The sequence below is a fragment of the Rhinopithecus bieti genome, unplaced genomic scaffold, assembly GCF_001698545.2.
Source record: "Rhinopithecus bieti isolate Rb0 unplaced genomic scaffold, ASM169854v2 scaffold_574, whole genome shotgun sequence".
NCBI lineage: Eukaryota > Metazoa > Chordata > Mammalia > Primates > Cercopithecidae > Rhinopithecus > Rhinopithecus bieti.
The window spans coordinates 5,140,147-5,162,109 of NW_016803605.1; the positions used below are offsets into that span (position 1 = coordinate 5,140,147).

General features: G+C 43.9%; 1 protein-coding gene across 1 annotated transcript in view; it reads left to right on the plus strand.

Annotated features, from left to right (window-relative positions):
* The window catches only part of SBNO1 (strawberry notch homolog 1), a 78,498-nt gene that overhangs the window by 50,609 nt on the left and 5,926 nt on the right, over positions 1-21,963 (plus strand). Inside the window, 13 exon segments of the mRNA XM_017889942.1 lie at positions 886-1,053; positions 1,143-1,318; positions 1,780-1,911; positions 4,482-4,617; positions 6,506-6,618; positions 6,721-6,792; positions 8,453-8,552; positions 11,561-11,635; positions 12,527-12,673; positions 12,792-12,886; positions 12,980-13,072; positions 17,567-17,704; positions 20,016-20,092. Of these exon segments, the coding sequence (XP_017745431.1) occupies positions 886-1,053; positions 1,143-1,318; positions 1,780-1,911; positions 4,482-4,617; positions 6,506-6,618; positions 6,721-6,792; positions 8,453-8,552; positions 11,561-11,635; positions 12,527-12,673; positions 12,792-12,886; positions 12,980-13,072; positions 17,567-17,704; positions 20,016-20,092 (1,522 nt within the window).

Here is a 21,963-nt window from a genome sequence, read left to right on the forward strand (position 1 = left end):
TTTTGAGACAGAGTCTTGCTCTGTCGCCCAGGCTGGAGTGCAGTGGCCGATCTCACCTCACTGCAAGCTCCGCCTCCCGGGTTTACGCCATTCTCCTGCCTCAGCCTCCCAAGTAGCTGGGACTACAGGCGCCCGCCACCTCGCCCGGCTAGTTTTTTGTATTTTTTAGTAGAGACGGGGTTTCACCGTATTAGCCAGGATGGTCTCGATCTCCTGAACTTGTGATCTGCCTGTTTCAGCCTCCCAAAGTGCTGGGATTACAGGCTTGAGCCACTGCGCCCGGCGAAACCTTTTCTTCTGTACAGTACAAATGATCACACAGATTCTAATCTTTGCTTGGTGGAGAGCTCCAGGCTTATCTACCTTCTGGAGGTTTCAGCCTCATATATGTGAGAAGATAACCTCAATTTTGTGCAGTTATTTTTAACTTGAAAACATGGATTTGTACCCTGTGGTGTATGGATGACTAATGTAGGTGGTGATCAATTATCAGTTAACAATATAAAAAACTTCATCCAGGCGCGGTGGCTCATGCCTGTAATGCCAGCAATTTGGGAGGCTGAGGTGGGCGGATCACCTGAGGCTGGGAGTTCAAGACCAGCCTAACCAACGTGGAGAAACCCTGTCTCTACTAAAAATACAAAATTAGCCGGGTGTGGTGGCACATGCCTGTAATCCCAGCTACTCGGAGGCTGAGGCAGAAGAATCACTTGAACCTCGGATGTGGAGGTTGCAGTGAGCTGAGATTGCACTATTGCACTCCAGCCTGGGCAACAAGAGTGAAAGTCTGTCTCAAAAAAGAAAAAATTTCAAAGGCTGTTTCCTTTGAAGATCCTGTACTTGTTTTAACAAGTAATTTGACATATATCTTTCCTTAATACTCAGATCCCTGGTTAATCAGAAAAGACCACAAGAAAAACAAAGAGAAAAAAAAGAAGAAAAGTATAGATCCAGATTCTATTCAAAGTGCCTTATTAGCATCAGGTCTTGGATCAAAACGACCTAGTTTTTCATCTACACCAGTTATCTCACCTGCTCCTAACAGTACACCAGGTATCCATATAGAAACTTCCTTTTTGAAATACTCTTAAATAAAAATATTTAAACTTTGTACTAACTTTTAACAAATGTTCTTTACCTAGCTAACAGTAATACCAACAGTAACAATAGCCTTATAACAAGTCAGGATGCTGTGGAAAGGGCTCAGCAGATGAAGAAAGACCTGCTTGATAAGCTAGAAAAATTAGCTGAAGACCTCCCCCCTAATACCCTGGATGAACTTATCGATGAACTTGGTGGCCCTGAGAACGTTGCTGAGGTAAATAGGCCTGTATCTCTTGGTGACATTTTTGCCATTTGAACCCCTGTAAAATGAGTTGCATTTATAGTATCATCACATAATAATCTAAATTTCTTAGATCATAGAATTAGATCATAATCTAAATTTCTTAGATCATAGAATTAGATCATAGAATTTCTTAGATCATAGAATTGTTCTACTTTTGTTGCCATCCTGCACCCAATGAACTGCTGCCTCCAGTATCTGAGTGTCTGTCCCAAGCCACTGGTCCTAGTTACTGCACTTGTCACGCACCTTTTGTGATCGTGGCCATGTGTCAAGCTTTTTCCAGGGACTATGTTACAGTGTTCTGTATCCTCCAGTGCCTGGTGCAGCACAGCCTGTGCTCTTATCTCCCAAGTGTCTTTAAGGAAAGAGGCACTGAGTCCATCCACCGCAGTCAGATACCTTCATTGTAATGACATTGTTTGGCTTCTCAGATGACCGGCCGCAAGGGACGGGTTGTCAGCAATGATGATGGAAGCATATCTTACGAGTCAAGATCTGAACTTGATGTGCCTGTGGAAATACTAAACATCACAGAAAAACAGCGATTTATGGATGGAGATAAGGTATGTTTTACTGGGATGCTTCTCAGTGAAAAGAACAATGCCCGTATATTTAGATGAAGCTTCAGAAGAGTTTTTTCCTTTTAATATAAGTTATGTCCATTGAGTATTGTCATTCTGTATTTTTTAGTAATTGTACATACTGAATATTGTTTGTGTTTTTATTATTTTGTCATTAAATATAATAAGTATTGGCCAGGTGCAGTGGCTCAGGCCTGTAATCCCAGCACTTTGGGAGGCCAGGGCGGGTAGATCGTTTGAGCTGTGGAGTTTGAGACCAGTCTGGGTAGCATGGTGAAACCCCGTGTCTACTGAAAATACAAAAAATTAGCTGGGTGTGGTAGTGCATACCTGTAGTCCCAGCTACTCAGAAGGCAGAGGTGGGAGAATAGCTTAACCCTTGGTGGCACAGGTTGCAGTGAGCCGAGATCGCACCATTACACTCCAGCCTGGGTAACAGAGCTATTACACATATTTTTTTAGTAATTGCCCTTACTCACTGAATATTTTACATGTTTTTATTATTTTATCATTGAATATAATAAGTATTGTGTATAATGCATAGAATTAGATATGGCTCTTGAGTGCTTTGGAGGCTTTTGAAATATTTAATCATTATGTAAAACACTTTGTTCATGCCGGGCATGGTGGCTTACGCCTGTAATCCCAGCACTTTGGGAGGCCAAGACGAGCGGATCATGAGGTCAGGAGTTCAAGTCCAGCCTGGCAAACATAGTGAAACCCCACCTCTACTAAAAATACAAAAATTGATCGGGCATGGTGGCAGGTGCCTGTAGTCCCAGCTACTCAGGAGGCTGAGGCAGCAGAATAGCTTGAACCTGGGAAGCGGAGGTTGCAGTGAGCCAAGACTGCACCATTGCACTCCAACCTGGGCAACTGTCTCAAAAAAAAAAAAAAATGTTCTCTTAGTTCGTCTTGGTATTGTGACATCTAATGTCATTGTAGTGTCATTCTGATTTTGAGTCTAAAATATTTATGTGTGTCCATATTACTAGTAACTTTGGTTTCACTGTGTATTTTATTGCTGTATCATGTTATATTAAGATGATTTACTGTAAATGGCTTATAGATTACATTCCCATATCCAACCATTGTAGAGATTTTGGGTGCCTCCAGAGACTCCTTTTTTTTTTTTTTTTTTTTTTTGAGACAGAGTCTCATTCGGTTGCCCAGGCTAGAGTGCAGTGCAGTGGCATGATCTTAACTCTGTTACCTCTGCCTCCTGGGTCAAAGTGATTCTCATGTCTCAGCCTCCCGAGTAGCTGGGACTACAGGCACGTGCCACCACGCCTGGCTAATTTTTGTATTTTTTGACAGAGACAGGTTTCACCATATTGACAAGGCTTGTCTTGAACTCCTGACCTCAAGTGATGTGCCCACCTCTGCCTCCCAAAATGCCGAGATTATAGGCGTGAGCTACTGTGCTGACCCAAAGACTCTTTCTGTAGACTTTTTGTTTGTTTGTTTGAGAAGGACCATCCCTTTGTCCCCCAGGCTGGAGTGCAGTGGTGCGATCTCAGCTCATTGCCACCTCCACCTCCCGGGTTCAAGCAGTTCTCTGCCTCAGCCTCCTAAGTAGCTGGGAATACAGACACAAACCACCACACCTGGCTAATTTTGTATATTTAATAGAGACAGGGTTTTGCCATGTTGGCCAGGCTGGTCTTGAACTCCTGACCTCAAATGATCCATTCACCTCAACTTCTCAAAAGTGCTAGGATTACAAGAGTTTGAGACCAGCCTGGGCAACATAGTGGGACCCCCCTCCCCCCGTACAGGGAAAGTAGTCACGTGGTGGTACATGCCCACAGTCCCAGCTACTGGGAGGCTGAGGTGAAAGGATCGCTTGAGCTTGAGAGGTGAAAACTGTGGAGAGCTATGATTGCACCACTGCACTCCAGCTTGTGTGACACAGTGAGACCCTGTCTCAAAAAATATATATATACAAAAAGCTAATGATACATATTTTCAAGATTGTAGGTACAGGTATTAGTTATTTTATGTAATTGCTTCATTAATCTACACCCTTATGCATTAGGAATTACATTAGTTGGAATTAGTTTTGGTTGCTAAATAACAGAAAATACAAAGTCTGTGAAGTATTCGTTTCAATAAGAGGGAAGACTATTTCTCTGGTGGACACATTGGGCAGGTGGAGCAGGGCTTGCATGCCCCCGTGAAGCCCAGGCATCTTCCGTGCTGTCCATTAGATTACGTGGGCCTCCATTTCCAAGTGACCTTTGTATTCCAAGATACCTGCTTCAGACTCTGTCACTACCTCTACATTTTACCTAAAAGAGAGGAGACAAGGGGATGAGAAGGGCATGTCCCCTGCTTCTAAGGACATTTTCTGTACATCATACATTTTACCTACACCTTGCTGGCTGGAGAATGTTCACACTTAGCTGTAAGGGAGACTGGGAAATAAAATTGGGAGTCTTATTGTTGAGAAAGAAGGAGAGAGTAAGCAGTCTGCTGAAGGACTTCATTTAAGGCACTGGCCTGCTTGTTCTTATGCAAAGGTGACTTTATTTTTCTTATATTTAACACAGAATATTGCTATCATCTCAGAAGCTGCCAGCTCAGGTATTTCATTACAAGCAGATAGGAGAGCTAAAAATCAAAGACGAAGAGTTCATATGACTTTAGAATTACCCTGGAGTGCTGATAGAGCAATTCAACAATTCGGTAAGTTCCTACAACTGGATTTCACTTAATTATCCAGCTAGGAATCATTGGGTAAATTTGTGCATATCAAAACCTAGGTTTAGGCCAGGCACAGTGGCTAATGCCTGTAATCCCAATATTTTGGGAGGCCACGGTGGGAGGATAACTTGAGTCCAGGAGTTTGAGACCAGCCTGGGCAACATAGTGAGACCCTGTCTTTATCAAAAGAAAAGAAAAACTGAGCTGAGAGCAGTGACTTGTGCCTGTAACCCCAGCACTTTAGGAGGCCAAGGTGGGTGCATCACTTGAGGTAATAGTTTGAGACCAGCCTGGTCAACATGATGAAACCCAGCCTCTACTAAAAATACAAATACAAAAATTAACTGGGTGTGTTGGCACGCACCTGTACTCCCAGCTACTCAGGAGGCTGAGGCAGAGAATCGCTTGAATCTGGGAGGCGCAGGCTGCAGTGAGCTGAGATGACGCCATTGCACTCCAGCCTGGGCAGCATAGGGAGATTGCATCTCAGAAAAAAAAAAAAAAAAGAAGAGAAGAGAAGAAAAATTGGCTGGATGTGGTGGCATATGCCTGTAGTCCCAGCTACTCAGGAGGCTGAGGTGGGAGGATTACTTGAGTTCAAGGTTGCGGTGAGATATGATTTCACCACTGCACTCCAGCCTGAGTGACAAAGTGTGACTTTGTCTCCAAAAACAAAAACAGGCTGGGCGCAGTGACTCATGCCTGTAATCCCAGCACTTTGGCAGGCTGAGGTGGGCGGATCACCTGAGGTCAGGAGTTCGCGACCAGCCTGACCAACATGGAGAAACCCTGTCTCTACTAAAAATACAAAATTAGCCAGGTGTGGTGGCTTACGCCTGTAATCCCAGCTACTCGGGAGACTGAGGCAGGAGAATCGCTTAAACCCAGGAGGCAGAGGTTGCAGTGAGCTGAGATCGAGCCATTGCACTCCAGCCTCAGCAACAAGAGCGAAACTCTAACAACAACAACAACAAATCCTGTTTAATGTCTTTTTTTTTTTTNTCTTTTTTTTTTTTTTTTTTTTTTTTAGAAGGAGTCTCTCCTTGTTCCCCCAGCTGGAGTGGGGGGGGGTGCCCTCCGCTCACTGCAAGCTCTGCCTCCTGGGTTCACGCCATTCTCCTGCCTCAGCCTCCTGAGCAGCTGGGACTACAGGCGCCCGCCACCACGCCCGGCTAATCTTTTGTATTTTTTTAGTAGAGACGGGGTTTCACCGTGCTGGCCAGGATGGTCTCGATCTCCTGACCTTGTGATCTGCCCACCTCCGCCTCCCAAAGTGCTGGGATTACAGGCTTGAGCCACTGTGCCCGGCCAGTGTCTTGCATCTTATAACTCGAAATCTCAGATCTTGCATTTAACGAGTGTTATATGTACCTTATAGTATATGGTGCATTATGAATTCATTTTTTGCCTGTTTACAAGTTGTAAAAAATATATATATGGTGGGAATTTGTGGGGTTCCAAGAACAGGGCTCCTCAAGGAGTGTCCTTATAAAACTTAAGGATGTATTAGGTCCATACCAGAAGCTGCTACTTCCATATGCTTTTCCAACCTCAGTAGCTTCACTGAAGGCACACAACTCCTCCCTCCATCTTCATATTCTTGTGACCAATGATTTGAAAAACAATTGTGGGAAAATCTAGAGTAACTGTGTATCAGTAACATGTAGTTAAGCAAAATTGGGATAGCAACGCTAATACTTCTATCTTTGAGAAGTTTTATGTGTGTTTTGGTAATTTAACATTATCTGTAATTTTTATTGTTTAGTGGTTTCCCAATACCAGTTCAGTATTAAATGCTAGGAATACATTTCAGAATATTCTCTGTTCAGCAAACAAAATCAATGATCTTTAAAAAAAAATTTTGTTGCAGGACGAACTCATAGATCAAACCAAGTGACTGCTCCTGAATATGTCTTTCTGATTTCTGAACTGGCAGGAGAACAAAGATTTGCATCTATTGTTGCTAAAAGACTTGAGAGTTTGGTGAGTTTTGGAGTTGTGTGGCTGTGTGTAAAAGATGATCTGTTGTACCTGTTTTCTGGTAAAAGGTTACCTGTGCCTTGATTGAAATTTTTTTTTTAATAGGGGGCACTTACACATGGCGATAGAAGAGCAACAGAATCTAGGGATCTGAGCAGGTTCAACTTTGATAATAAGGTACATTTCAACTTTCAGTATCTCTGAAAACTTAGGATAGTGTATGGTAGCTGTAGGGAACATGAAAGAAAGGTAGTTACTGTCTAAAACAAAACTGCCTCTCATATGCATTTGCTTTAAAATCATGACTTCCTGTAAGACAGAATTTCACATGTACGTTAGATCACATGTTAAGTATCAGTACAGCAATGTGGTTGTCTTTATTCCTTTCGGAAAACAAGAACAAATGAGAATGAATTAACTGTGAGTTCTCAGAAGTAAAGGAAGTTAATTTTTCTCACGTTTGCTATGTGTAGAGACATGAACTAGGCAGTATAAAATATATATAAAGGCCAGGCGCAATGGCTCATGCCTGTAATCCCAGCGCTTTGGGAGGCCCAGGGGGTGGATTACCTGAGGTCAGGCGTTCGAGACCAGCCTGGCCAACATGGTGCAACCACATCTGTACTAAAAAAAAAAAAAAAAAAATAAAAATTAGGCCGGAATCGGTTGCTCACACCTGTAATCCGACCACTTTGGGAGGCCAAGGCAGGTGGATCACCTGAGGTCAGGAGTTCGAGACCAGCCTGACCAACATAGTGAAACCCTGTCTCTGTTAAAAATACAGCAAATTAGCTGGGCGTGGTGGCACGCACCTGCAGTCTCAGCTACTTAGGAGGCGGAGGTTGCAGTGAGCCGAGATCACGCCACTGCATTCCAGCCTGGGCAGTGGGGCAAAACCGTGTCTCAAAAAATCATATAAAAATTAGTTGGGTGTGGCTGGGCACAGTGGCTCACGCCTGTAATCCCAGCACTTTGGGAGACCAAGGTGGGTGGATCACGAGGTCAAGAGATCGAGACCATCCTGGCCAACGTGGTGAAACCCTGTCTCTACTAAAAATAGAAAAATTAGCTGGGCGTGGTGACTCAAGCCTGTAGTCCTACCTACTCAGGAGGCTGAGGCAGGAAAATCACTTCAACCTGGGATACAGAGGTTGCAGTGAGCCGAGTTTATACCACTGCACTCCAGCCTGTCGACAGAGCAAGACTCAGTCTCAAAGGAAAAAAAAAATTGGGCATGGTGGCCACAGGCACCTGTAGTCCCAGCTTCTTGGGAGGCTGAGGCAGAGAACCGCTTGAACCCGGGAGGCAGAGGTTGCAGTGAGTGGAGATCGTGACATTACACTCCAGCCTGGGTGATGAGCGAAACTCTTGTCTCCAAAAGAAGAAAAAAATAAATAAGTATAAAGATAATTGAGAATTGCTTTTTTGAATCTTTGGTACAATAATAGTTTGTGGTTTTTTGGGGGTTTTGTTGAGAGAGTTTTTTGCTCTTGTCGCGCAGGCTGGAGCACAATGACGCCATCTTGGCTCACTACAGCCTCTGCCTTCCAGGTTCAAGCAATTCTCCTGCCTCAGCCTTCCGAGTAGCTGGGATTACAGGTGTCTGCCACCACACCCAGCTGAATTTTTGTAGTAGAGATGGAGTTTTACCATGTTGGTCAGGTTGATCTTGAACTCCCAACCTCAAGGGATCCACCCGCCTCAACTTCCCAAAGTGCTGAAATTACAGGCGTGAGCCACTGTGCCCAGCCAATAGTTTTTATAGTATTTAGGTGGTAATGTGATTGAAGAGTATCCAAATGCTGAAAGTGGTTAAAGGTTTTGAATTTTTTTGCAGTATGGAAGAAATGCTTTAGAAATTGTCATGAAATCCATTGTAAACTTGGATTCTCCTATGGTGTCACCACCTCCAGACTATCCTGGAGAATTTTTTAAAGGTAACTTCTAAAAATATTCATAACAACGACAATGATTATTGACAAAGATGTACTCGAACCTGTTGTAACGTTTGCTGTTATATTAGTTTTTTTCTTTGGACATAAATTGTATAAAACTTTGAAATTAATGGTTACTAGGACACATAAGTATCTTGTATTAAACACATTTATTAAAGCAAATTTTATTCAAATGAAGGTGCTCTTACTGTTGATATAGTGAAAGCATGTTTGTCGGCCGGGCGCGGTGGCTCAAGCCTGTAATCCCAGCACTTTGGGAGGCCGAGACGGGCGGATCACGAAGTCAGGAGTTCGAGACCATCCTGGCTAACACGGTGAAACCCTGTCTCTACTAAAAAATACAAAAAAAGCTAGCCGGGCGAGGTGGCTGGCGCCTGTAGTCCCAGCTACTTGGGAGGCTGAGGCAGGAGAATGGCATAAACCCGGGAGGCGGAGCTTGCAGTGAGCTGAGATCCGGCCACTGCACTCCAGCCCGGGCGACAGAGCGAGACTGCGTCTCAAAAAAAAAAAAAAAAAAAAAAAAAGAAAGCATGTTTGTCTAATAATAGATTTAACAGAGGAAAGTCATTTTAGTACATTAAGTAAAACTCACTTTGCCAAATGCCGTTTTTTTTTTTTTTTTTTATATACCGTCTGTCTTCCCTTCTGTTTCTCTGCCCATGTGACTGGAGTGCAGTGGGTGTGATCTCGGCTCTCTGGCAACCTCCAACTCCCTGGTTCAAGCCATTCCTCCTCTGCTCACCTCCGGTTAGCTCAGATTAACAGGCCAAGCCACCATGCCCACCTATTTTTTTTTTTTTTTTTTTTTTTTTTTTTTTTTGAACGGAGTCTTGCTCTGCCGCCCAGGCTGCGTGGCCGTGGCCGGCTCTCAGCTCACTTTGCAAGCTCCGCCTCCCGGGTTCTACACCATTCTCCTGCTCAGCCTCCGAGTAGCTGGGCCTACAGGCGCCCGCCTCCTCGCCTGGCTAGTTTTTTTGTATTTTTAGTACCCGGGGTTTCCCGTATTAGCCAGGCTGGTTCCTCTCCTGACCTCGTGATCCCTATCCGTCTCGGCCTCCCCAATAGTGCTGGGATTACAGGCTTGAGCCACCGCGCCCGGCCTGCCCAGCTAATTTTTATATTTTTAGTAGAGAGGGTTGCACCATATTGGCCAGGATGGTCTCGATCTCCTGACCTTGTGATCTGTCCGCCTCAGCCTCCCAAAGTGCTGGGATTATAGGCATCAGCTACCATGCCCAGCCCCAAATAACTTTTAAAATTCAATTTAAAGTTGAAAAAGTACCTAGGTAAGTAATCTTTGAGGATTGATTGGTAGGGGTGGGAGGTTTGGATGAAACAAAATTGGCCATGAATTCACAGTTGTTTAAACTGGGTGATGGATACATGTGGCTCATAGCATAGCCTTTTTTCGTTCATGTATTTGTAAATGTCTTTTTTTTTTTCTTTCTTTTTTTTTTTGAGACGAGGTCTCGCACTGTCACCTGGGCTGGAGTGCAATGGCATGATCTTGGCTCATACAGCCTCCACCACCAGGTTCAAAGGATTCTCCTGCCTGAACCTCCCGAGTAGCTGGGATTACAGGTGCCTGCCACTATACCTGGCTAATTTTTGTATTTTCAATAGAGATGGGGTTTTGCCATGTTGACTAGGCTGGTCTTGAAATCCTGGCCTCATGTGATCCTCCCACCTCAGCCTCTCACAGTGCTGGGATTACAGACGTGAGCCAATGCACCCAGAGGGAGTTAGCATTTTTCACTAGAAAGTCCTTTTAGTATATTAACACATACTGATATGTGTTCTTAACAGTTCCTATTGGCATACCAGTTAGGGGTGTCCATCAGTACTCTCGGCTTTCCACAAGAGCAGTTAAGTCTTAACCCTATACCTTCACTCCTTTTGACATCAGCAGTGTCAGAAACAACTCCCTGGGCTGGGGGCAGTGATTCATGCCTGTAATCCCAGCACTTTGGGAGGCTGAGGTGTGAGGATTGCTTGAGCCTAGGAGGTGGAGGCTGTAGTGAGCTGTGATGGCACCATTGCATTCCAGCCTGGGTGACAGCGACCCTGTCTCGGGGAAAAAAAAAAGACTCCTTGATTTATTTCTAACTTCTTAAAATTACAGGTTATAGCTAGGCGCAGTGGCTCACCTGTAATCTCAGCACTTTGGGAGGCCAAGACAGGTGGATCATTTAAACTCAGGAGATCAAGACAAGCCTGAGCAACATGGAGAAACCCCCTCTCTAAAAAATTACAAAAAAATTAGCCAGGCACAGTGGTGCACGCTTGTAGTCCCAGCTACTCAGGAAGCTGAGGTGAGAGGATCCCTTGAGCCTGGGACGTAGAGGTTGCAGTAAGCCAAGACGATGCCATTGCACTCCAGCCTGGGCGACGTACTGAGACCCTGTCTCAAAAAATACATGGATGGATAGATAGATAGATAGGTAACTTGTTTATTATAAGTAATGACAATAATGTTGCAGCCTGGTACAGTGGCTCACATCTGTAATCTCAGCACTTTGGGAGGCCGAGCTGGGTGGATCTCCAGGTTAAGAGTTTGAGACCAGCCTGGCCAACATGGCAAAACCCTGTCTCTACTAAAAATACAAAAATTAGCCTGTAGTCCCAGCTACTCGGGAGGCTGAGGCAGGAGAATTGCTTGAACCCGTGAGGCAGAGGTTGCAGTGAGCTGTGATCGCATCCTGTGCTCCAGCCTGTGTGACAGAGTGAGACTCAAAGAAAAGAAAAGAATCTTAACATGTATAATGAAGAGAGAATGTGGTCCCCTTAACCCTCCTTCCATTCTCACCTTCTTAGGTCACAGATGACAGTGTGAACAGGGGCAGTTCTCTCTACATTTGCTCCATGTTTATATAAATATCAAGGTTTTTTTTAAATGGCATGATGTTACTTGCAACATACTTTTCTCACTTAGGGGTACATTGTAGACATCCCTTGTAATTTATGAGTCAGAGTTGATCCTGTTCTTACAGATGTTCGACAAGGACTGATAGGAGTTGGCCTGATAAATGTAGAAGATCGCTCGGGAATTCTTACTCTCGATAAAGGTAACTTTCTGTAGGCATGTAACTGTTGCTATAGTATTGAAGTCCATTATGATGTATGCTTTTGAGCCAAAGGGGAAGCTTCATGTTCTGAAAACATTCTGGGTGGTTTTGGCTGCTGTGGGGCTTGAACACGCGAGGCAGAGGGTGCAGTGAGCCAAGATTGCACCACTGCACTACAGCCTGGGCAACAGTAGAGCGAGACTCTGTCTAAAGAAAAAAAATTGGTTGGGCATGATGGCTCATGCCTGTAATACCATTACTTTGGGAGGCCAAGACAGGCAGATCACAAGGTCAGGAGTCCAAGACTATCCTGACGTAGATGGTGGAAACCCATCTCTACTAAAAATACAAAAATTAGCCAGGTGTGGTGGTGGACATCTGTAATCCCAGCTACTCGGGAGGCTGAGGCAGGAGAACTTGAATCTGGAGTAGGGAGGTTGCAGTGAGCCAAGATTGCGCCACTGCACTCCAGCCTGGGCAACAGCAGAGCAAGACTCTCTCTCAAAAAACAAAACAAAACAAAAAATTACTGAAGTCACGAGTGGAGCCTAGACATTTGTAGTTTCCCAAAGCTCCCAGACATTATAATTGTGCTGCTACAGTTGAGAAGTCAGTGTTGGAGAGCTTTCTTATGTACTGAATTGTGTTCATGCTTTCCATAAGTGAGGCTGAAGATGCAAAAATTTAATTTGACAAACCTCTTTTGAGCATATCCTGCAGTGGTGCTAATTCCTAGAGAGAGAAATGGGCAGATTACAGCCTTGTGGGGACAGTGTAAGAGTTAAGAAGGAAGACTTTTAGAAGAGAAAGTGGGACTCAAACTAAGCCTAGATGAATAAAAAATTTTTAATTATTTGAATGCATGAAAACATTCATCTTTTGTCTTTACAGATTATAACAACATAGGAAAATTTTTAAATAGAATTTTAGGCATGGAGGTACATCAGCAGAATGCATTATTTCAGTATTTTGCGGACACACTTACTGCAGTTGTTCAAAATGCCAAAAAAAATGGAAGATATGATATGGGAATCTTAGGTAAGTAGGGAAAATATCCCTCCTAACGTCGCCAGGGAAAATGTGGAGTAGAGAAATTCTTTAAATATGTGTCCCTGATAAAATGTTCTTTTACATTTATATGTTTCTTTTGTTCAAGATCTTGGTTCTGGAGATGAAAAGGTGAGGAAGAGTGATGTTAAAAAGTTTCTGACTCCAGGGTATTCAACCTCTGGCCACGTAGAATTATACACAGTAAGTTTAGAAAATGTTGTGCATGTGAAATTATCGTCTTCCCATGAGATGCATTTACAGAAATGAGTTTAAATTTTGTTGTTTCTCTTACAGATTAGTGTAGAGAGGGGAATGTCATGGGAGGAAGCTACCAAGATTTGGGCTGAGCTGACAGGACCAGACGATGGCTTTTACTTGTCATTGCAAGTACGACTTTTCCTTTAAATGCTATTCAGATATATAATACTTTTTAACGGCCAACATTGTAATTGTCTCTTCACTTTGTACCTGTTTCCCAGTTGTGTTTAGCTTTCTCTGTTTTGGTAATTTATCATTGTAATTGTGGATTTGTCCATTTGTATTACGTTTTTACTTAATGTATTTTAAAGGATGTTATTAGATGCGAGTTTAGAATTGTTACATTTTCTTTTTTTCTTTTTCTTTTTTTTTTTGAGACAGAGTTTCGCTCTTTGTTGCCCAGGCTGGAGTGCAATAGTGCAATCTCGGCTCACCGCATCCTCTGCCTCCCGAGTAGCTGAAATCAGAGGCATGTGCCACTAGGCCTGGCTGATTTTGTATTTTTAGTAGAGACAGGGTTTCTTCATGTTGGTCAAGCTGGTCTCGAACTCCCGACCTCAGGTGATCTGCCTGCCTCAGCCTTCCAAAGTGCTGGGATTACAGGTGTGAGCCACATCACCCTGCCAAATTTTTGTATTTTTAGTAGAGGCGAAGTTTCACCATATTGGCCAGGCTGGTCTCGATCTCCTGACCTCAGATCATCTGCCTGTCTTGGCCTCCCAAAGTGCTGGAATTATAGGTGTGAGCCACCACACCCGGCTGAATTGTTAACATTTTCTTTATTGTTTTTATTGTTTTTATTTTTTTTATTTTTATTTTTTTAAGAAAAGACGGAGTCTCTCTCTGTCGCCCAGGCTGGAGTCCAGTGGTGCAGTCTCAGCTCACTGCTAGCTTCGCCTCCCAGGTTCACGCCATTCTCCTGCCTCAGCCTCCTGAGTAGCTGGGACTATAGGTGCCTGCCACCACACCTGGCTAATTATTTTTTGCATTTTTAGTAGAGATGGGGTTTCACCGTGTTAGCCAAGATGGTCTCAATCTCCTTACCTCGTGATTTGCCCACCTCAGCCTCCCAAAGTGCTGGGATTACAGGCGTGAGCCACCACACCCGGCCAACGTTTTCTTAAATCAAGCATTTTTCATAAGACAGAGACTTGCTTTAGTCTTAATAATGCTTTATATCTTGAAGACTCATTTTTCAGTTAGTAAAACAGCTGCATTATTTCAGTTATGATTTGTTTCTGTGGACAGAACTAAGGGGTGTGTGTGTGCACACATAACTATACATGTATGTATAGATACTTAACAGTATTTTGAGTTTCATATTGACTTACTTTAGACAACATAATTTTTATTTCACCAGTTCTCTAAGATATTTGGGGTTGTTTTGTTTTGTTTTTTGTGACAGTTTCAGTCTGTCACCCAGGCTGGAGTACAGTGGCGCGATCTTGGCTCACTGCAACCTCCACCTCCCACGTTAAAGCGATTCTTCTGCCACAGCCTCCTGAGTAGCTGAGACTACAGGCGTGTGCCACCACGCCCAGCTAAGTTTTTTAGTTTTAGTGGAGACAAGGTTTCACTATGTTAGCCAGGATGGCCTCGATCTCCTGACCTTATGATCCCCCCGCCTCCGCCTCCCAAAGTGCTGGGATTACAGGCGTGAGCCACCGCACCCGGCCCCTTCATTCCTTCTTAAAACTTACTTCAGTTTAGAAGCGCCAGGCTAGATTTATTCCACAGGCCTAAGCTGTTGATCCTTGATCTAGAGAAAAGCTCTCAAAGGATCTGGCTCCTAGTTGAGTTGGGGTTTTCTGGTTTGGTTTTGGTTTTTGTAATGGGATCTCGCTCGCACTGTCACCCAGGCTGATACGCAGTGGCATGTGTGATCACGGCTTACTGCAGCTTCAACTTCCTGGGCTCAGACAATCCTCCCACCTCATCTTCCTGAGTAGCTGGGACCACAGGTACCCTCCACCACACTTGGCTAGTTTTTTTTTGTGTTTTTTAATGCGGTTGATATCTCACGGTGTTGTCCATGCTGGTCTCAAACTCATAGGCTTAAATGCTCCCACCTCGGCCTCCCAAAGTGCTGGATTACAGTTGTGAGCTACTGTGCCTTGGTGGTTTTGGGGTTTTTGAAATACTGATTGAACTTTAGGTTGATTTGCATGTCATGATAAGAAATGATACAGATAAACATCTTGCATACTTTTACCAGTTCCCCCAGTGGTAATATTTTTCAAAACTGTAGTGTGATATCACAACCAAGATGTTGACACTGGTAGAATTCACGTATTTTACTCGGCTTTCCCCCATAGGTGCCATTTTGATTGGTCCACATAGGGTGTTGGTTATTGTTTTCAGGACAGTCTCAAACTCCTCCTGGGCTTGATCCATCCTCTCAACCTTGACCACCTGAATGTCTGGGATTACAGGCATGCACCGCTGCACCTGGCTCTTGGTTATTAGTTTTAATTTGAAAGTATTGCCAGAATATCGCTGTTGGTAGATTGTGATGAAAGTCCTGATCCCGTTTCCCTTAGGTTGAAGGATGTGGTAATACTGGTCCTTCATTCTCTGCGTGACAACAGGTGGCTGGGCATGAGGAGTGGTGGCCCTAGAGACCTCATTCCCGGTCTTCGTTTGCCTTTGAACCTTCACAGCATTAGGCCACCATACTTTTCAGTGTGTGTAACCTGTGCTGCCATTAGGAAGTCAGTGTCAGAATTGCTTTCCACTGTTCTGTGGTGATGTATAATTAACCTGACACTGTCAAGACAGAGCCCATTCTTAAGTGTCTAAACACTATCCTGTAAGTATAGGTTTGGATGTTTCCTGTCAGCTGATAAATAATTTTAAATATGATCTTCACCTTAACCATTGTTTTATGACTTTACAATAATTATATAAACAATGTTTCAATTCGTTGGAAAGAGTAAGAGACCAAGGGTCTTTAATATTCATGAAGAAGAAAGTAAGTAAAAGATTATGTTTTTTATTATAAGAATTAATATAAAAAGGTAATAGTCCCGCAAACAATGATTTATTGTGTAGAGGGCTGGGAAAATGGTTTTACTTTGAAACTTTCCTTTTTCCTTCCGTGTTGCTCCAGAAATGATTGTTTAGAAGCTGTTCAGTCTTCATTATGGAAGAAATGAATTTTCCAGTTGTTTTTCCTTGAGTTAAATGGAGTTTTAAGAGTAACTCCTTTCTCTTAAAGTTTCTCTCATAAATCCAACTTTAAAAAGTTAAAAGTCGGCCAGGCGCGGTGGCTCAAGCCTGTAATCCCAGCACTTTGGGAGGCCGAGATGGGCGGATCACGAGGTCAGGAGTTCGAGACCATCCTGGCTAACGCGGTGAAACCCCGTCTCTACTAAAAAATAAAAAAAAGCCGGGCGAGGTGGCGGGCACCTGTAGTCCCAGCTACTCGGGAGGCTGAGGCAGGAGAATGGCGTAAACCTGGGAGGCGGAGCTTGCAGTGATCTGAGATTCGGCCACTGCACTCCAGCCCGGGCGACAGAGCGAGACTTCCATCTCAAAAAAAAAAAAAAAAAGTTAAAAGTAGGCCAAGCATGGTGGCTCACGCCTATAATCTTAACACTTTGGGAGACTGAGACAGGCAGATCACCTGAGGTCGGGAGTTCGAGACCAGCCTGGCCAACATGGAGAACCCTTGTCTCTACTGAAAATACAAAATTAGCTGGGCATGGTGGTGGGTACCTGTAGTCCCAGCTACTTGGGAGGCTGAGGCAGGAGAATCGCCTTGAACCCGGGAGGCGGAGCTTGCAGTGAGCCAAGATCGTGCCACTATACTGCAGACTGGTGACAGGCGAGACTCTGTCTCAAAAAATAAATAAATAAAAAAGTTAAAAATACATACCTGGATTCCAACATTTCTCTAATGCTTCCCTTTTTTCCATTTTTACCTCCATATATGTGGACGATTTGTTCAACATTTTTGCTTTCTGCTGCCATAGCTTTGCTGTTTACAGAACACTTTATCAGGTGATCTCTCACTTTGCCCTTCAAAACCCTGTGACATCAGGAAAGGCAGTACTGGCGGAGTAGACAAGCGCAGAGCACTGGGGCTATCCAAGGCCTTAGCTTAGAGAAACTTGAATTCTATTGTTAACCTGAAAGGAGAGTAACATTTCTTTTTCCATTTTACTGAGAAATGTTTAAAAACATACAGCAGAGCTAAAAGAACTTTCTCTGAAGACCCCTAATGCCTACTACCTGGATTCTACTGTTAACATTTTATTACACTTGGTTTTTCTTATCTTTCTGAGGCTGCTTGACTGGGATTCTAGGTACAGGAAATAAAAGAAGCAAAATGATCTGTATTGGACATTTGTGCATTAAAGCTAATTCCACATAGTTTTCTGAAGATAACTTTGGTCTTTAACCTTCGTTTTAGCCAGAATTAAGGTCCAATAACTGCGCTTTGGGTGTGGCCATGTTACAGTCTTTTAAACAAGCAGCTTTGGTGTTTTTTGAAGTTACGTATCTATGTATTTACTTAGTGTTACAGTCTCAAATGATTATATTTGCTGACATGATGATACAAAAACATGTCTTAAAGTGTGTGTTGTAAAATCTTTATATTTTGTCATTTTCTTTAAACAGATAAGGAACAACAAGAAAACTGCCATCTTAGTTAAAGAAGTGAATCCTAAAAAGAAACTTTTCTTAGTTTATCGACCAAATACTGGGAAACAGCTCAAATTAGAAATTTATGCTGATCTAAAAAAGAAATATAAGAAGGTATTTTCTCATTTGTACTTTATATTATATAAGAACACTTATTTTGGGTGAGGCGCAGTGGCTCACACCTGTAATCCCAGCACTTTGGGAGGCCGAGGCAGGCGGATCATCTAAGGTTGGGAGTTTGAGACCAGCCTGACCAACATGGAGAAACCCCGTCTCTACTGAAAATGCAACAGGCCGGGCGCGGTGGCTCAAGCCTGTAATCCCCAGCACTTTGGGAGGCCGAGACGGGCGGATCACGAGGTCAGGAGATCGAGACCATCCTGGCTAACACGGTGAAACCCCGTCTCTACTAAAATACAAAAAACTAGCCGGGCGAGGTGGTGGCGCCTGTAGTCCCAGCTACTCGGGAGGCTGAGGCAGGAGAATGGCGTGAACCCGGGAGGCGGAGCTTGCAGTGATCTGAGATCTGGCCACTGCACTCCAGCCTGGGTGACAGAGCGAGACTCCGTCTCAAAAAAAAAAAAAAAAAAAAAAAAAAAAAATATTAGCCCGGGATGGTGATGCATACCTGTAATCGCAGCTACTCAGGAGGCCGAAATAGGAGAATCGCTTGAACCCAGGAGGCAGAGGTTGCAGTGAGCCAAGGTGGAGCCATTGCACTCCAGCCTGAGCAACAAGAGTGAAACTTCATCTCAAAAGAAAAGAAGGCCGGGCGCCAGGTGGCTCAAGACCTGTAATCCGGCATTTGGCGACGGCCGAGCACGGAGGCGGACTCCACGACCGGTCGGGTGATCCGAGACCATCCTGGCTAACCCGGTAAACCCCGTCCTCTTACTAAAAATTACAAAAAAAAACTGACACCGGGCGAGGGTGCGGGCACCTGTAGTCCCAGCTACTCGGAGAGGCTGAGGCCAGAGAGAATGGGGTGAACCCGGGACGGCGGGAGCTTGCAGTGAGCTGAGATCTGGCCACTCGCACTCCCAGTTCGGCAGATCAGGCGAGACTCCGTCTCACAAAAAAAAAAAAAAAAAGAAAAGAAAAGAATACTTATTTTGGCTGGGCGTGGTGGCTCATGCCTGTAATCCTAGTACTTTGGGACGCCGAGGCAATTGGATCACTGGAGGTCAGGATTTCGAGACCAGCCTGGCCAACATGGTGAAACCTCGTCTTTACTAAAGATACAAAAGATAGTCAGGTGTGGTGGCGCACGCCTGTAGTCCCAGCTACTCAGGAGGCTGAGGCAGGAGAATCGCTTAAACCTGGGACGTGGAGGCTGCAGTAAGCCGAGATTGCTCCACTGCACTCCAGCCAGGGTGACAGAGCAAGACTCTGTCTGAAAAAACAAAAAACATGCTTATTTTATAATATATTGAAATTGTTTAAGATAGCTTTTCTAGGTATGACGTTATATTTTCCTTTTTTTTTTTTTGTTTATTAATGAGGTCTCACTATGTTGCACAGGCTGGACTGGTCTGGAACTCATGGGCTCAAGCAATTCTTCCACCTCTGCCCCCCAAAGTTCTAGAATTAACAGGTGTCAGCCACCACACCCAGCCTGGTTTAAGGAAAGTGTCAGCTTTTGGAATGCTGATATCACAGTCTTCATGCTACCAGCCTCAAGAAACTTCTAAGGTGCCTCCTGTTGCCCAGGCGGAGTGTAGTAGCGCGATCTCGGCTCACTATAACCTTCGCCTCACGGGTTCAAGTGATTCTCGTGCCTCAGCTTCCCAAGTAGCTGGGATTACAGGCATGTGCCACACACCTGGCTCATTTTTTTTGTATGTTTAATAGAGACAGAGTTTTGCCATGTTAGCCAGTCTGGTCTTGAACTCCTGGCCTTAAGTGATCACCCGCCTCAGTCTCCCAGAGTGCTGGGATTATAGGCATGAACCACCGTGCCCAGCCTAAAATGATTATTTGAAATAGCTTACCTCTTCAGTAAAGGAAGCTTCCAGTGCTAATCACAAAAGTTAGAATGTTTAAAGCCCTTCTCACTGCCTCTTAGTTTTATTGTGAGGATGCCTCTATGTTTATATTTTGCAATGATTTATAGAAAACAGTAAGCGACTATTTTTCCTAGCATTTACTATTAGGTTTTATTTTATTAATATTACCTTATATTATTATTTGTAGCCATTCTGATTTGAAAACAAAGTTAAGTAGTTATTTGAAAAATGTATTGTATAAGAGGAACCAGCATGACAGAACTTTTCAAATGGCATTCAGATTCAGTTAATGGCAACAGTAAGGCTTTTTGTGTAGAGATTATTTTAAATTGGTTGCCTCTTAGAATTATAGACGAGACTAGGTAACCAGTTTATTTAAAGCAGTACTGTTTTCAGTGAAATTTTTCTCATTTTTGCAGGTCGTCTCAGATGATGCCCTGATGCACTGGTTAGATCAGTATAATTCATCTGCAGATACTTGTACTCATGCTTATTGGTTAGTATTTTCATATTTCCTACCATATTTTCCAAATTTTAATTGAGATTTAAATACACCTTCACTCTTTACCAGTATGTCCTCATGAATTAACTAACAGATTAAGTATTGTCAGGCGTGGTGTGTTCCATCAGGGATATTCACTGGACGGTTGTAGTTTATGTACTGTTTATGAAACTGTTTAGTTTATGTACCTCCTTACTCTTCACTGATGCTTTCTTATTTCCAGCCAACTGTTGTCTGGCGGCATGACTTTAACAGTCATCCTTCATGTTAGAACTTGCTTTTTCATGGCCGGGCGTGGTGGCTCACGCCTGTAATCGCAGCACTTTGAGAGGCTGAGGTGGGCGGATCACCTGAGGTCAGGAGTTCAAGACCGTCCTGGCCAACATGGTGAAACCCCATCTTTACTAAAAATACAAAACAATTAGCCAGCATGGTGGCAGGCGCCTGTAATCCAAGCTACTTAGGAGGCTGAGGCAGGAGAATTGCTTGAACCCAGAAGGTGGAAGTTGGCAGTGAGTCGAAATTGCGCCCTTGCCTCCAGCCAGGGTGACAGAGCGAGACTCCATTTTAAAAAGAAAGAAAAAAAAAGTCCGGCCTGGCACGGTGACTCATGCCTGTAATCCCAGCGCTTTCGGAGGCTGAGGCGGGCGGATCACCTAAGGTTGGGAGTTCGGGACCAGCCTGACCAACATGGAGAAACCCCGTCTCTACTTAAAAAAAAAATACAAAAAAAAATACAAAATTAGCTGGCTGTGGTGGCACATACCTGTAATCCGAGCTACTCAGGAGGCCGAGGCAGGAGAAATGCTTGAACCCAGGAGGCGGGGGTTGCGGTGAACTGAGATTGCACCATTGCACTGTAGCCTGGGCAACAAGAGCAAAACTCTGTCTCAAAAAAAAAAAAAAAAAAAAAAAACTTTTTCGCCCTCCTCGTGTCACTCTCCGTGTTTTTTTGTTGGTTGGTTATTTCAAAGGACAGTCTCACTATATCACCTAGGCTGGAGAACAGTGCAGCTCACTGCAGCCTCAAACCCCTCCCATCTCGGCCTCCTGAGTAGCTGGGCTCTTTTCTTTCTTCCTTTCTTTTTTAAAAACGCTTTACTGGTGTCCCAGATCTAGGGAATGTCTAAGAAACCAGGGAGATGCCCAAAGTTAACAGCACAGCACACGCAAACTTTTGTTGTTGAGTCTTGGAGCGCTTGCTGTGCCCCCTCACCCCTTAACTTGCAGTGTTCACTTTGTGACCTCGTATATTCTCATATCTGCAAATCATAGTTTTCTCCCTCATTAAGTAGTTAATGCTCTTGCAGTATCTGACCCACTTCATGAAAAGGAATATAAGGTGTAAATGAATTTTGGCTTGAGGGGTTTTTTTGTTTGTTTTTTGATGGTTTGGGCTTCTTCTGTAGGTGCATAAGTTGGCTTTGATGTGAGTAGTGCTTTTGGTTTTCATTATGAGAGTAAATTAGTGCCACTGAAAATTAGAAAAAGTCTGTAAGATAAAATGTTTTAAAAGGTAGGCCGGCTAGGCGCCATTGGCTTGCCGGTAGTCCCGGCACCTTGAGAGGTCAAGATGGATCACATGAGGCCAGGAGTTTAAGACCAGCCCGGCCAACATGGTGAAACCACGTATCTACTAAAAATACAAAAATTAGCAGGGCATGGTAGCAGACGCCTGTAATCCCAGCTGCTTGGGAGGCTGAGGCACGAGGATCGCTTGATCCTGGGAGGCAGAAGTTGCAGTGAACTGAGATCGTGGCACTGCACCCCTGCCTGGGTGACAGCGAGACTCGATCTCAAAAAAAAAAAAAAAAAAAAAAGTTTTAAAAGTTAACCTACAAACTTTTTTGGTTTTTTTTTTTTTT